The sequence below is a fragment of the Manacus vitellinus genome, unplaced genomic scaffold (genome assembly GCF_001715985.3).
Source record: "Manacus vitellinus isolate BGI_N305 unplaced genomic scaffold, ASM171598v3 scaffold_26_pilon, whole genome shotgun sequence".
Classification (NCBI taxonomy): domain Eukaryota; kingdom Metazoa; phylum Chordata; class Aves; order Passeriformes; family Pipridae; genus Manacus; species Manacus vitellinus.
The window spans coordinates 8913027-8929246 of record NW_021939960.1 but is presented as its reverse complement, the minus strand read 5'-3'; the positions used below and the strand labels follow the sequence as shown (position 1 = coordinate 8929246).

The 16220-nt window shown below is 57.0% G+C and overlaps 1 protein-coding gene across 1 annotated transcript; it reads right to left on the bottom strand.

The window, feature by feature from the left end:
• Positions 1-763: 763 nt before the first annotated feature.
• On the bottom strand, positions 764-12752 carry DNMT3B (DNA methyltransferase 3 beta). Its single transcript, XM_029960326.1, has 18 exons — positions 12620-12752; positions 11821-11924; positions 10596-10748; positions 9936-10124; positions 8627-8785; positions 7729-7836; positions 6856-6997; positions 6336-6464; positions 5846-5890; positions 5383-5462; positions 5117-5229; positions 4549-4732; positions 4212-4296; positions 3560-3708; positions 3282-3401; positions 2921-3241; positions 2190-2275; positions 764-1024 (listed from the first exon to the last, which is right to left on the bottom strand). Exons 1-18 carry the CDS (start codon positions 12750-12752, stop codon positions 883-885), a joined length of 2442 nt encoding a protein of 813 aa, XP_029816186.1. The 3' UTR covers positions 764-882.
• Positions 12753-16220: the final 3468 nt, after the last annotated feature.

The following is a 16220-nucleotide window of genomic DNA, read 5'->3' as shown; positions in this document are numbered from 1 at the left end:
ATTCATTTGGGAAATGGATGCTCCAAGAACATCTTCCTTTACAGACACTGGAGACCAAATCCTCCCTGCTCCAATTACTGTGTAAGCTTTCAAGCCATTCAGCAGGATTTTAAAATGTAAGGAAAGGTTTTAGATGCTTTAAAAAGGAAGTAGTGAATATCTGTAAACTACAGCCAAACATATAAAACAGTATTTCTTCAGTTCTAGCTAGAAAAGTAATTCTATCACCTCACAGTTCAGTTTCAGCTACATTCAGGTCTAGGAATCTCCACATTCTTATGTAATGCCTTAAAAGCAGCAATAGACATTAAAACAACAAAAGTAAAGTTTATAAAAAAAATAAAAATAAAAAAGATTTGGTTTCTGTATAATCCTGTGTTCAGTGTGTAACCTGAGCAGGGTCCCCTACACCTGCTGCTACGGTTTGGGGGTTTTTGGCAGTTGCTTCAAGAGGTTTTGTTTGTTTAGGAAAAGCATTAATTCACTGTAGTTCAGGTTTGCCTGCAGCTCCCTGGCAGCTGCCCCCACACTGACTGCTCAGCAAGTGGTGACTTCCCAGCTCCAGGCTAAACCGGAATAGTTAATGCTGTGGAGGAGGCTCCCCGTCTCATCAGTGATGCATAGAGCTCCTGCGCTGGGTAATTAAAGCTCCTTGTCCATCATTTCCTACGAATCACTGCCTTTAGTTAGTCCCTTTAAAGAAGTGACCCTGCCAGGTTCTTTGGTTACAGACGGCTCTCCCTGCAGGGCCAGGCTGCCGTCCCGCAGCACGTGGCCGGGGAGGGACGGGGCCCTGGCAGTCTGGCAGCCGTGCCCGTCCCTCTCCCGCCACAGCAGCGGCGCTGTGCACCTTTACCAGAGAGACGAGGGACGCTCGGCTTGCTATTCACAGGCAAAGTAATCCTTGAGCGGGGAGAAGAGGTGCCGGATGACCGGGACGCTCCACGATTTCTCCAGCAGCTTCTGGTGAGCCCCGCGGCCGATGTTGGAGACGTCCGTGTAGTGGAGGGGGAAGCCGAAGATCCTGAGGAGTAGAGGCAGGAGATGGTGGGTGAGACAGAGCAGAAGCCCCTTTCGCTGGCCAGCCCTGCTCCTGAGCCACCTGAGACACAGAGCATCTGCAATCTCCTATGGGAAGGGCACTCTGCTCCCCAGCGTGGTCAGAGCCCCACGTGGCCTGAGCAGTGTCACCATTCTGAATGGGGACAGGTAGTGGCAGCCCACCTTTCCCTGTGCCCTCTGTAGCTTTTTCCTGGCAAGGCTTTTGGAGAAGCCCTGTGCCAGTGGCATCCTGCCTGCCTCTGCTCAGCAGCACCTTTGCAAGCACCACCTCAGGCTACTCCATGGAGATAGGAATGAGTAGCCCTGGGCAGCTCTGAGTCATGGGCTGGGCACTTCCCTTACAATCAGATGAAAGTCCAAGAGCCATTTCACATGACAAAGGCTTGGGAATTATTTTTACTTTCAAATGCCTTTAGCTCAGTGTTAACTCCAACAAATACTGGCAATTTAAATAAACAAACAAAAATATTTAACCCCAGTCTGTGTTTACTGGCCAAAGCATCCGCTATGCAAAAACTTCAGGTTCTGTCACTAGGAGTATTTGGTGTGCAGGATTACTCCAATTGGATTTTATCTACTCAAAGTCCTTCTGTTGTTTTTTTTGCCACGAATTCAGGGTGTGAATAGGGTTTGGAGGAGCGCAGTGCTGCCATGCTTTGCCTCAGCAGCTGCCTGCTGCAGTATGAGCTTCCCCACGCCACTACACCCAGCTGAGCCCCAGTGGCTGCTTGGTTCACCTCCAGCAAACCCCCCACCAGGGCACAGGGCTGCCATACAGCACCCCCACATCAGCCTGGGCCTTACACCAAGGCTGGGGCACATGCACACCCCCTGCCAGACCCACCACACAGCACCCTGTGCAAGCCCCATCATTCTTCCTTCCACATACCTCAGGTCCAGGGCACAGGACGCTACTACACTTTTCTCACAGTCATTGCTCATTAGTAAGTGCATTAATTATCATGTGCACATCACTGCAGGGAAGCTGCCCCGTGCAGGAGCTGCAGCTCCTCGCTCCCAGGAGCTGGGCTTTGAGCCAGGGAGGCAAAAAAACCCACATGAGCAGCACAACCCAACAAAAACTACAGCGAGAGATTCAAGAGGACAGCAAAGGACTGATTGATTACCTGTCCATCCCCGGGAGGTTGCCCCAGAAGTAACGAGCTCGGTGGGCAGCTGATATCTTGATCGCATTAATCATAACTGGGTTACACTGGGGGCCAGAGAGGGGGGAAATAAAAGTTAAAGGAGATGTGGGTTTAGTCCTCTCCTGCAGGAAAAGCCCTTCCCACTGCACTGCAGGGACTTAAAAGTCTCCAGCAAATCCTCCTGAGGATGTAGCCCCCACAAACCCTATTCCACACCACAGCACGTCTTGGTTGGCCACATGGGCTCCCAGGTCATGGCCATGGCCAGCAGCTAATAACCCTAACAGGGTGCTCAGTGCTGGTTCCCCTGGGCCAGGATCAGAACTGTCAGCCTCTGATGGGGCTTTTACACCAGGGTCCCTGCTGACTCACAGCTTGTCCTGGCTACCACAGAGTTAAAAACCCTTCCCAGTCCCTGACCTCCCTCTCCCTGGAAATAACAGGCATTGCTCTGAACAGATGCTTTCTTCAAGGCTGGCAAAACCCCTCCCCCGAAGGACTAGTGCTTGGGTTTGACCTGCTGAAAGCCAGAGGGGAGGATGCAGAGCCAAGACTAAACTTGATTCCTCGGCATGTGCACCAGGCAGGGGGTTTTCCAGCATTGAGGCCACAGGAAACCATAGCCAGACCCTCACAGCTGGCACACCCTGCACAGCCCAGCAAGTGTCACCTGCTGTGACGCCTTTCCTGCAGCCAGCAGCAATCCCTACCTCCAGAAACCGGGAAATGTCCCTCTTGTCATTGACCCTCATGGCCACCACATTCTCAAACATCCAGAAGAAGGGCCGCTCCTCGCCTTCCTTGGGACGGGCGTAGTTGAGCAGGTGGTAGAACTCGAAGAACAGCCTCCCGCTTCCTTCTGCAGGGAAAAAGCAGAGCAGCAGGTTGGGACCAGCTGAGGCATCGGGAATGGGGTGCCGGGGGGGCCTGGCTGCCCTCTCCACCACAGCAGGCATGGAAACAGCCTGTGCTCTGCAGGTGCCACAGGGAGCCACCACCAACACAGCCTGGGGCTGAAACACTTCCCTGGGCTGTAAGGTGGCTCCATGACCCAGGAACACCCCGGGGTACCCAGCTCAGCAGAGGTGAAGCAGCCTTACCAAACAGTGCCTTCCTGGTTGGATTGACAAGGGAGAGGTCATCACAGGGGGTTCCACCGATCACCAGGTCAAAAGGACCCCACTCCTCAATCTACAGGGAACAGACACACCAGCCCATTAGGAAATGCCACAGAAGTGTATCTCTCCTCCCCGGTGGGGTAGGGGACAAGCCCATCCCAGGACTGGTGGGGTGAGACCCACACACCCACGGGGCCACATCCCCCGGCTCCCCACAGAAGCAGAGCTCACGTTTCTCTTGGTTATGTTCCTGACATCGTGCACGTAGGTGATATTGCCCTCGGGCCGCCGCACGGTGCCCGCTGCGATGGGGTCGTCGCCGATCTCCGAGGCAATGTACTTCTCCACTTGGATGCCCAAGTCCTTCAGCACCATGTACCCTGCCAACGGACAGAGGTCTGAGGTCGCACTGCTCTCTTTGGCCTCCCGGTCTCCTTCCTCAGCAGAGCTCGATGTGGCTGCTCCTGGATGTCCTAGGTGGGGGCAGTCACACAAGACTTCAGGATGAGCAAACTTTTTTTTGACCTATTCCTCCAGGCACCGTTTGCCCCCAGAAAGAAGAATACCAGAGCTGAGTGAACTGACCCAAACCAGTTGCCCTCAGGCATGTCACCAGAGGCCAGGTTGCTGTTCTTCCCACAGCTCTGGCTTCTCAGGGGAACCAGCCACCTGAACCTCTGTGAGCAAAACTCCCATGCCTCCCTCCCTCCTTCCATCCATCCCTCCCTTTCTCCTGCTCTCGACCCCTGCTGATGGGGATCCCTCCTGTCTTCACCCCCTTCTCCCCAACAAGCTTTCAGAGACAGGTCTGAGTCCATGGAATGATTCATCTCTGCTGCCCAGTGCTGAAAAGCCACCAGGCAGTGCTTCCCTACAGCCTCACCTGTTGCTATCCCATCGAACAACGAGAGCACTCGGATTGGTCTCCTCTTTGCTGGCGGGACTGTTGGGTAGATTTTGGGTGCAGCCTGCAATGGAAACAGCCATGAAGCCCCAGCCCTGGCAGTGCTCCATCATCTTATGAGGCCAAACTTCAGCTCTGCAGGCATCACCTCTGCCTTCAGGAGAGCATCTGCAGGGCCAAGAGCCCAGCACCCTTGGAGAGAGTGAAGGAACAAGACCAAGGCAGAGGGAAGAGGAATTCCAAGCCACTTGCCCTGGCCTTCATGACCCTCTTCCCCACACCCCAGCATGCCAGGCTCCCTGCCCACAGCCCTTACATATTCCTGTCCCTTGTCACTGGTGAAGAAGTCCAGCAGACGGGCGTTCCAGTCCTGCCGGCGCTGCAGCAGCCCGTAGTTCTGCTGGGGTGAGCACATGTAGCAGTTCCAGGGCTCCTGCATTTTTGCTCTGGTCGATGTCCCTCGCCCCACCAGCACGTCCAGACACTCCACACAGAAGCACCTGCCCAAACCACAACACCTCGTGCTTGTCACCTCAGGGACCCCTCTGGGTCACCTCAGCCTCTCCTGGAATCTCCCCCACCATGCACCAGAGCCCCTGTCCTGTTCTACAGGATATTTTTCCAGGCAGTACCTTGGTTTTTAGGGCTGCTAACACAAGCCAGTGACCCAAGGCATGGGTAAATCTCCTGCCAACCTCCCCAGGGTTAATTCAGGTGCTGCCTGGTTCAGTAGGGAGAAGTAGGCTGTGCTAGGACATGCTGCATGGCAGCCAGCTGGGGAGCAGCCCAGCCCCTGTGTCCAGGCTCATGCAGGACCCTGCTCCCCACAGCTCCCTGGAATGATGTCAGGGCCACAGCCCCAGGAGCAAAGACATGGGGCCCACCTGCAGCAGCTGGAATTGCTGCAGAGCAGCAGCTCCTTGCCCGCACAGCAGACAGCACAGTAGGACTGGTAACCATCTTCATCATACATGTAGAAGAACTCCAGGAATCTATCCTAGTGAAAGGACAGCCAGGAGGAGAGAAGGACAGAGAATCAGGAGCTGTGCTCAGAGGGTAAAGAGAGAATGCAGCTTTGGTCCACCCCCTGTCCCAGCAACACTGGACGGATCCCGGCCCCATCCTCCAGCCCCAGCACTGCAGCACTTACCCTGCACGTTTGGCAGAGGCCTCCTTTGAACAGTGGGTGGAAGGTGGCCGGGTTCCTCCTCCCACAGGACAAACAGCTGTCTGTGGGACAGAGAGAGCTGTGTTCACCCGAGGCAGGGAGACCTCAGGGCAGGGCGTCCCCAAACCCCCACCCCACTTCAGGCTGCAGAGGCTGGAGCCTCCCGTTGGAACAATGTCTGGAACAGCCTGCCCTTGGAACAGCATCCAAATGGGGTCTGCCTTTGGAACCACATCCAGATGTGGCTGTGGCTCCCCATGGAGGATCTGCACAGCACCCTGTTCCCCTCAGCACAGGGGGACCTCAGCACCCTGCAGTCACAGCGCTTTCCCCCCTCCCAGATGGTGCTGTTGAAAAGGAACCCATGACCCTTGCTGAGTCCCTTCCAGCCAGGATCCCCTATCACCCCACAGCTCTTCCCAAGGGAGACAGGACCAGTGATTACCTTCCAGCTTCCCGCTGTTGTTCGTAACTTCGGAAACCATTTGTTCTTTATAAAATTTAGAAAAAAAAAATTATCATTCCTTACATTAGAAACTCTAAATTAATTCTGCTTACAACTGCTTTTTTTCTTGCATTAGAACTGCTCCAGCTTTGCTGAGCATCAAACGGAGAAGGTTGGCCATGGGCATGTTAGAAATTTTGGGGCAAACCCCACATCCTTTCACTGAAGGAGATATGAGAGCTCAGCACAGCAGCTCATGGATCATGTCCAAGCTGAGCCATTATTGGAGCCCAGCCCCTATCTTGCAGCTGGGTTTGCTGGTGTCTAATAAGGCACAACTGAGCACCATGGGATCACAAAAGCTTCTGCCCTCAGGAATCAAGCTTATGGCCACCAGGGAAGAGCCAACCCCTTTCCCAGAATGGTTTTCCAGTGCTCTCAGGGTGCACAGCCCAGGCCAAGCCACTCCCCAGCTCTCTCTGTTGGTTACCTCGGGTCTGGTCCTCTTCCACACGCTGCTCCTTGCCATTGTTGCAGGGGTAGCTCTTCAGCCTCTTGGTGGGGGGATACTGTTCAAGGGACAGCACCTCCTCCGTCCCATTCCTCAGCACCCCATTTTCTGCAAGAGAAAGGCAGCTCCCTGGGCACGAGCCTCCAGCCCCAGGACCACCTCAGGGCAATGGGAGACATCTCCTGCCAAGCCCTGCCAGGTCCCACCCCAGTCACAAGCAGAACCCTTCCTGGCCACCCGGGCTCCCCACTCATGGCACAAGGCTCAGCCAAGTCAGGTTTCCAGGAGCAAGGGCATGGATAGTGCTTTGCTCTGGCTTTTTGCAAAGTCACTGTCAGGGACCCAGTGAGGAGCTCCAGGACCACTTTGGGACCGGAATGGCACGGCCACAGCACAGGGTGAGCAGGCTCAGCTGGGGCCACATACTGGTGGCTGCTGACCACACCAGCCCCCTGCCAGTGCCATGCCAGCCCCCACCCAGCTGATGCCACTGCCTCACCTGAGGTTTTGGGTGGCTGCAGTCCCTTGAGCCCCAGGGGTTTGAAGCCAGTGATTGCCCAGTCAATCATCGGCTTCAGCTGCTCCTCCAGCGAGTCCCTGGGGCCGGTTGTAAACGTCTTCCCCGACCGGCTCCGGGCAACCTGCCGAGAATGGACAGCATGGGATAGGGTGACGGGGTGGTCTCTGTCTGGGAAGCAGCCACACCCCTGCCAGGGCCACAGCCCCAGGCCCCCTCCCCATCCAACACACATGGGTGTGGGGCTTGGCAGCCCTGGGATGGCAGCAGCTGATGGATTCCTGCTCTGGGTGTGCCCTCGGCTGTGTTCTGGTGCCCCCATCCCTGCAATGAGCCCATCCATCCTTCACCAGCCTCAATGGAGCCAGGAGCAGGGACAGCCCAGCTCCAGCTCTTGCCCAGACTCTTGCTCCCTGGCAAGCGACAGGAAGGCAGAAGAGGTGCCTGTGGATCTGCAGCCCTTTATCCCGGTGTGTGACACACCCCCTGGATGTGGATTGGACACACAGGGTGCTCAGCACCAGCCCTCCCTCCAAAGGGCACCTGGCACTAGCCCAGGACACCTCTGGCCAGCCTGGCACTGCCCTGCTGCTGTGATGCTGCTGTGTCCGAGACAGCGCAGGGAGCCTGGCCTGGGGATCTGGAGCAGCAAGGGCCTTGGGATCTGGATCAGCGAGACCCTGGAGCAGCAGCAGTTAACCCTGAACCCTGATGATAAGCAGAGTTCAGCCCCACAGCTGCACTTGCAAATCATCCTAGCAGAGAAAGGACTATTTTCCTGAGTGCCATCCCGCTGCCTCCAAGTCCAGCTGGTTTAGCTGGCACCTCACCCACCCAGCCACCCCTGGTGGTTACCTCCAGGGCATGGTATATGGCGCGCCGGTAGGACACCAGCTTATTGAACGTGGAAGAATTGAAATGCTGCCTAAAGGCCATCAGTCCCACCAGCTTGTCCGCAGAAACCTGTGAGAGAGTGACAAGAGCTCACCAGCGGGACAGGACAGGAATGTCCTGCCCGGCCATTTCCCCTCCAGCACTGCATTCCCAGCCCCGACCCTGTGGCACCGCAGCCAGGGGAGGAAGCCCAACGGCAGCATGACAAGGACAAGGACGGGTGGGTTGCACCCTCTGCCGGCGCTGTGACACCAGCACGGCACTTCCCTCCCTCCTGCCTGCAGCATGGGAGGGGTTGGATATCCTGGTTGCATATTAGAAAAGGGTTTTTCACTCAGAGGGTGGTCAGGCACTGGAACCGGGTCCCAAGGAAGTGGTCACGGCATCAGCCTGCCAGAGCTCGAGAAGCAGTGTTGGACAACACTCTTGGGCACACAATGGGATTTTGGGGTTGTCCTAAGCAGGGTCAGGAGTTGCACTCAATGATCCCCATGGGTCCCTTCCAACTTAGGATATTCTGAATCTGGGGGGGGGTGATGGGTCTCTGATGGGACATTCCTAACCAGGCAGGGCTCCTGGGCACCCCTGGAGCCCATGGCCTGGAAAAACCCTGTGTAGGGGCCAGGTATATGTTCCCACTGCTGGACAATGTCACCAACCTACAGTGTCCAATTATTAGTTACAGACACCAGAGCCATGAGAGCCTGCCAAGGCCTGGCTAGTGAACACCAGGGTGCCTGCCCAGGGAGGCTGCAGGGTGCACACACACCCCACAGGCAGCCCCAGGAGTGGGGTAGAAATGTGCAGGGGAGGGGGTTTGGGGCTGGGCACAGCAGGCAGGGGCAGACAGCAGGCTTACCTCGGAGAACTTTCCATCTCCAAACCACTGCACCCACCGCATGCCTGACACAGCCTGGCGCTTGGCCGTGGCTTTGTGGGAGACAACAATCGCAGGCCACCAGGAGAAACCTTTGATCTTCCCCCAGACGAGCTCCCCAATTCCAAATTCCTTCCCATCCTGAAAGCAAGAGATGATAACACAGATCTGCCAAAAAGCACAAACGCCCTATTTTATCTGGGCAGCTCTGCAGGAGAGCCCTGGAGCACAGGGGATGGACCCAGAGCGCCTTGAAGAGCTGCTCTGCCACGTGTGTCACACACTTGGATGTTTGTGCAGACAGGCTGCACCTCCTCCTTCAAGCACATGGTCCAGCACCTCCTGGCAGCACTGGCTCCCAGCCCTGCACCATGCCAGAGCTCAGTGGGGAGGTCTGTGTGTGCCAGCCCCACGCTGAGCCCATGCCTGGCACACGGCATGGTGCGTGCTCTGTCCTGCACAGCCCTCCTGGCACCAGGCCCCGTGCGTGTCCACTCCTGCCTGCCCTCCCAGGGTCTCTGCAAACACTGGGAAGCCTTGCCCTGAGATTGCTCCCTGGGTGCCCCGAGGTTCCTCCTTGGCACAGGGCAGCCCGTTCACAGGGCTCACAGCTTAGCCCATCTGGCTGCAGCCCAGGGAGAGGGTTCCCACCCACCCATCCCTCTTGTTCCCACTGGGGAGAGCAGGAAACAGGGCAGTGAAAACAGGGAGATGAAAAAGAACCAAGAATTTTGATGTGACCCATTGAGGGCCATGCTGGGTGCTTTACATGGGGAGGGCACCTCGCACAAAGCGGAGTCACCTCTGCCTGCAGAGCCCTCCTTTCCAGCTTTGTTCTGCAATTAGGCTCCTAATTATGCAGCAAGATGCAATTGCCCAATTCCTGCAAGTCTGGGGCCTTGCCCCATGGCCTGCAGGCGCTGAATCCCGCTCTGCAGCCCCAGCAGCTTCAGTTCTCTCCAGCATCCCCAACAGAAATGTTTTCTGCACATGCAACTGCCTGTCTCAGCGGGGCACAGCACGGCAGGGCACATGCCACACATGCGTGTCTCGGGAGGCCTGTGTGTGGCACTGGAGGCAGCTTGCCAGGACTGATCCCTAAAGTGTCCCTCGGCAGTAAGCTGCCCCCACAGCCTGAGACCATCACACCCCAGGCACACAGGGAAGGGCAGGCAGGGAAGGGGAGACAGGAGAAGCAGCAGTGAGGTTTCCAGAGGTTCCCCACGCCTGCAGGCTTAGGACAAGCCCCACACTACCGTGGATGCAAGAGCGGAGTTCAGCCCCTCTGTACCTGGTATTCCAGTGCCATCCCCACGTCTCTGCTCTCTGACTCCTCAGCCCCCAGCTCGGCAGAGCCATTCTGCCCCTCCTGGGAGCTGCTGCCAGAGAGTGTGCTGCTGCTCTGGGATGAGTCCCGGGAGTCATCCTCTGTCAGGTCGATGGTCAGTGGTGTGGACATGGCTGAGCGACGCCTGGAGCCCTGCATGGCAAAGGGAGAGAAGGTCAGTGCCACAAGGAGAGGGGAAGTGGGGAACAGAGACCTGCTCCACATCATCCCCCAACCTCACAGTCGGGATTGGAGAAGGGGAGCCAGTGATTGAGGGCACTGCTGCTGCCATGAGCAGAGAGGAGAGCCCTTAACAGGAGATTCTGCAGGAGAACTGCTCAGCTTTTACTTGTCAGACCCAAAGCAAATGGCACACCACTGCTCTCTCCCCTTTTCCTGTCCCAAATCCACTCCAGGGTGTTCAACACATCCAAATCATAAAAAGGGCAAGAAACAGCAAACTCACTCCAATCTACACAGGGAAAACTGAGGCCCTGAGAGTCTGCACCATGTCCAAAGCTGCTTGCCCAGGGTGCAACAGGAGTGCAGGTCTCTGGAGCCCCAGGGAAGCCCCAGGGAAGCCCCAGGGAAGCCATGACCCCACGTAGACCTGCAGACCCTCACCCGCACAGGAGTTCGCAGGTCCCTGAGAGCCTCCACACTGCTTCGATCCTTGATCCTCGTCACGTGCCGGGCCTGCCCTGCCTGGAAGATGAGGTGGACTGTGGGCTTCTGCCTGAGGCTGCTCTCCCACCCAGCGCTGCCCCGGGGCTGCACCTGCCACCAGAACAGAGAGGTGCCATGGCAGGGGTGCCCTCCCCATGCGGGACACGGACAGCCTGTGCTTCACGGGGCCGAGCACCAGCAGCACCAGAGCCCTGGGGAGGGCAAGAGGAGGGCAGACGGCTGCTGGGGGCACCTTGTGCTGAGCCCCTCTGGGCAACCATGCCCTCCACAGAGTCTCTGCAGGGTTCAGGAGCACCCATTGCTGCAGCCCTGCATCCGGCATGACCGACAGCAGCAGGAGCCATAGCCAGGAGCACTGGATGCCAGGAGAGCCACAGGCCCCAGCAGAGCACCCCTCGGAGGCACGGACCCACTCACATACCCATGGATGCTTTCACACACCCGTGAGTGCTTCCTCTCACAGCTGGCCCTGCAGCAGAACCCTGCAGCACCCTGCAGCAGCCCTTCCCCAGCAGTCACAGACACAGTCCAGCCCAGGCATGTTTCCTGCATCCGGCATAACGAGGCTCAAAATTAAACGAGATTTTGCAGCAAAGAGCCCCTGAACCAAACATAGTGGGGAAGCTGAATTTTCACCCACTGGATTTATGGCTCTTTCTTTTGGAAGCTGCCTCATCTCAGGCAGATCTCCAACCTTGGGGTTTGTTTCTAACTCAAAACAATAAAGCAAGAAGGCAAAAATGTTTCCAGATCCTGGAGGTTTGTCAACCTAGTCAACAAAAGAGGGTGGGTGAAACTGGGGTGCAGCCCCAAGGCAGCTAAAAGCAGCCCAGCCCAAGAGAGGGAGACACGAGATGGTTCAGTCCATCAATACAGACAAGACTTTTCAAAGAAAACATATCAGCATAATAATTATGATAATTATTAGGCTGCTGCAACACATAGTGGGCATCACTGCATCTCACACCACCCCCTCCTGCTGCTGTGGTCTCATGTAAATCAGGAATTTAAAAATTACAATATTACACTGGTAAATGAGTGTTGCATCCACCACTGGACTGTTCCCCCAGCACAAGAACAGCCCAGAGGGAAAGAGATGAGGACTCTGACACTGGATGCCCCCACAGACAGCCCCTGAAGAGCAGCCTAGGTGATATCTTACCTTCTGCACCCCCGCCAGGCCAAGTGGCCAGGCCAGGTCCTCCTTGGAGAGGTCTCCATTGCTGTCCTTGTTCTGCAGAGGCAACAGCGCGAGGTCCATGGGATCTGTGCAGGGACAAGGCAGAGAAGCTTTAGGCTCTGCAAGCCCTCCTGGCTGTGTCCCCACATGCCTCTGCATGTCCCACTGCTCTCAAGAGCATGTCATGATTTGGAGAGACAGAAATCTCATCTTGGAGAATTGTGGCCAGAAGCAGAGACAAGTGGTGTTCCCAGGGCTCCCCATCGTGGCACCACACCCCCGGATCACCCACCTGTCCCCAAAACTGGGAGGGACCAGCAGCAAGTGTGGTGACATTCTTATCTACTTCTTAGTTCCTGAAAGCTCAGGGGCACAAGCCAGCTATTCAGGGCTTGTCACCAAGTCATTTAAAACAGGACCTTGTTTACCCAAGAGGTGGGATTTGGAAAGCCCAGACTGGATCATCTCAGGAGCAGTGGCACCCCTCAGGCTAGTGAGGCTCCCCCTCTTCCCTTGCTCCAGGGTATTCAACTATCAAGGGGCAGAGCCAGCCTCCCACTGTGGTACCCCTTTCCACAACCAGGTCATGGCCTGGATGTGCTACAAGATTGCAGAAACCCAGTGGAGTCACATCACGGAGGGACCCTGGCCATGGCTGCAGCACTGCAGCCCCCCCCCCCTGCCACAGTGCCTCATACAGTGGGCTGGGAGATCCCAAACCCTGTTTATCCTTGCACATCCCAGGCAGGATGCATTCTGGGCACACCGTGGTGACCCTCACCTGGAGTACTGGGCTTCCCATTCGCCTCCAGTACAACACTGGGTGTAGCAGGATTGGTGCAGTCCCCGTTGAGGAGGATCAGCTTTGCCCTGCAGTCTGCCTCATCCTGCCCGTGGCTCTTGTCCTGTTTCATGGTCGCCTGTGGAAGCCAGAGTAGAAAGGAAATTCAGCCATGAAGGAAGACTCAAGGAGGGCAAAGTAGACAGTGTGAGCTCCTTGAGCCAGCCACAACTTCACGTCCTTAGCACTGAGGTCTGACTAGAGACACATCTGGAGGGGTCCTGGGAGCTAAACAGCATTTGGACAAAACCTCTCCACAAATGTGGTGGCCCTAAAGATCCACCAGCTGCAGCTAACAGAGGCTCCAGACACAACCCACTCCTCTTTAGGGAACACGAGGCTTTTCCCCACCATCCGTATGCTGTGGAACACTCCTGGGCTTGGTGCTGCCCAGCCCCACCTCACTCCGCTGGACCCAGTCTGGAGGGGAGCTGCACTTCCCTGCCACCCTGCAGAAACCGGGGGACAGCCCACCCCAGGGAACAACCCACCCCAGGGGACAGCCCACCCCAGGGGCACCATTACAGCTGCCCAGGCGTGGGTGGGCTGTGCCTGCAGCAGCAGGACAGGCAGGCAGCCCCCCCGCCATGAGGGGCAAAGTCCTGGAGCCTGCAGCCAGTTAAACTCCCCCAAAGGGAGAAAACTCCTCCTTACCCCCACTCCTGGCCTCAGCTTCCCTGCCCCAGGGCGAGGGGGCAGGGCAGGGGGCTGTGCAGCAGCACCCCCTGCCCTGGTGTCCCCTGCAGAGCTGGGGCGCTCCCCTTGCCTGAGCTCAGACGCCTCCGCCTTCCCTTGGGTGCCCTCCCCGGATCCTGTTTTTGGAAGTGGAAGCTCTGGCTCTCCTGGAGGCACCCGGACGCCGTGAACAACACTGCCTCATTGCTGGGCTATGGGTCTGTGCTGCAACTTGCCCCTTCGGCAGCACAGTCATTTCAGGAGCGTGCAACGAAAGAGCTGAGGAGCACACAGGGCTTTGCCCACCTACAGCCCTGTAAGGAAGCCAAAGCAACACCCCCCCAGCCTCAGAGAGACCCCATCTCCAGCCCACCGCCCCTTTTGCGTCACTCTCACTCCACATTGCCTCCAACTGCTGCTTAACAATTGAGATTACTGCTTTGAAATCATCTGTCAGCACCTCTGGCTAACAAAGACCAGTTGGGGTTTGATGTTTTGGATGCCGAGGGCAGAGTTAGAAAACCTGCTAACACCCAAACATGAAGGAAAACATGTGTCCAGCGCCCACCTCCCCAGGCAGAGATCCCCATGCACATCCTGCCTCCCCCCTCAACCAAGGGAGAAGGAGAGAAATTGCACCAGGCGGAGTCTGAAGCTGCATAACCCCCTAACAGCTGCGTGGAGGATTTCTGTGTGCAGAAATCCCACTGCTGCAGCACATCTGCTCCCAGATCCAGCAAACAATTCCTGGGAGCTGCCCAGACTCGCTGCCTGCCCCCAGTCCAGGTGGACGGTCCCACATGGCCCCGGATGCAGCAATCCACCCCAGCACAGCACAGCCGGGTCAGCTCCTCCTGGTCTGCTCCCCTTCCCCAGCCCACAGATGCTGCAGAGCAGCAGCAGCCACAGCCAGTGATGATGCTGCCACCAAAACCAGCAAATCTCACCAAACAGTAGTGAATCACCCTTGGGAATCCCTACAGGGAGGTGTGAGAAGATATGCTGCTCTCCCAGCATGAGGGTGACCCCGAGGGGACAGGCAGATGGGGCAGCATGAGGCAGGTAAGATTCAGGGAGAACAGGAGCAGGCAAGGCCACCACCCAGCCCTACCAAACATCTGCAGCTACAAAACTCCAGAGGACCCCTGCATTCAGTCCTGTCTCAGGAGCCCAGGAAGTTCAAACCTGCACCTCAAAATGTCTTTTCCTCTCTCAGCTCCGGGGCTGCCTGATGCCCAGCATGGCCAGGGCTCGCCAGGCCACCAGGCGAGGGTGTCCTGCCAGCCCCGTGCTAGGGAGGCAGCAGGGAAGGGTGACGCAGTGGCCAGGTTTCCCCTGGAATGTGACACAACCAGGACTGAGCACCCCAACACATCAAGCTCGGCTTTGCCACGTGCTCAGGAAGCTCCCACACTGTCTTTGTTCCAGTTATAAAGTGGGGGAAAAGGAGTTATCCCTTTGGAAGGAACTGCCCCCTGGCAGAGCGGAGACCCACAGGCCACAGCTCTGCAGGTCCGTGGCACTGGGCTGGAGGCCCAGTGAGCAGAGGCAGGTCAGCTCATTGTTTGCTGCATGTTCTCTCCAGCTGCACCGCCCAAGATCACTCGAGGACATCCCCATCACCATCCTCTGATGGGAAAGGGAACAACACACCACAGCCCAAGCTGCTCGTTAAAAGTCTCGCTTTCCCAAAATCCCACACTTATGCAGCAGGACTGTAACTCCCATCCTTTCTCCTCCTACCGCTGCCGTTTGTACCAAGCACTGAAGCCTCACGCCCAAGCCCGTCCTGCCACTCACAGCCCACACCAGGTCCCCCCATGGGAGCCACGTCCTTCTGAGCTCACCCACTCCTGCTTGGAAGGAAGGCTCGGCTCTTTGTCCCCTTGCAGAAACACACCAACATGTGCACGCAGGGCATTACGAAAATAATAAGAAACAGAGCACTGCCCTCACATGTGCTGTCTCACGGGAGGAGGAGACCAGCCCTGCAGTGTTTGCTTTGCCCGGCGCCCTGCAAACACACCGGGTGCTCCACAGCCATGCGCTCCAGATGGGAACCCACGAGGAGGAAAACAACGCAGAATTCCAGAGTTGCCGAAAGCTCCCCAAGAGCCTGGCGCCAGCGGCAGCCCCGGCACTGCCTGGTGACCAGGACGTGCCCTGCAGCCAAATCCCACCGAGGAGACAATGAACCCGCTGACTTTGGAGCCCGCCCTCATTTTGCAATACCAGTTTCTTTAAGATTTGCCAAACTGGTTAAAGACCATGCCACAGTATTAACTGCTTAGAGAGAATTCTGGTCCCTGCCTGGCCATGCTTGCCAGCCACCCTGGAGCAGGCAGAGCAGTCAGAGTGGGCATGACAACTGGACTCACCTGGCAGAGAGGGCAGGGTGGGCAGGGAAGGCAGAGCTCACCTGGCCGGACTGTGCTCTGGACTGGACCCCTGCCCCTGCTCCCGGGGCTGCTCCCCCAGCCTGGCCCGGGCTGGTTTCAGTTTTCCTTGCTGGGAAAACAGGCTGCCCTGTTATCAGGTGCGTGTCCCCAGGAGGTGGGGAGGTTGCGGACTTTGCCTCCAGACAGGGGCATGCATATCAAAAGGCTGGAGGGAAGCTTTGCCGATGGCTGGGATGGAGCCATCGCCCAAGCCCTGTTTGAATAACAAAAAGAAATAAAGGACCCTAATGGCCGGGCCGGCTCTGGGCTGTGGCGCACACTAATGGCCTTTAAGTCTCCCCAAACCGAACATTTCCCTCTAATCCTGGAAAGAAAGGAGTTGCTGGGTTGGCAGTTCCGTAAGAAAGGCGCCCATTTCGCAGATGTGCTTGCTGGGAAGGGCAAGGGGCGAAGGGCAGGCTCCCCCT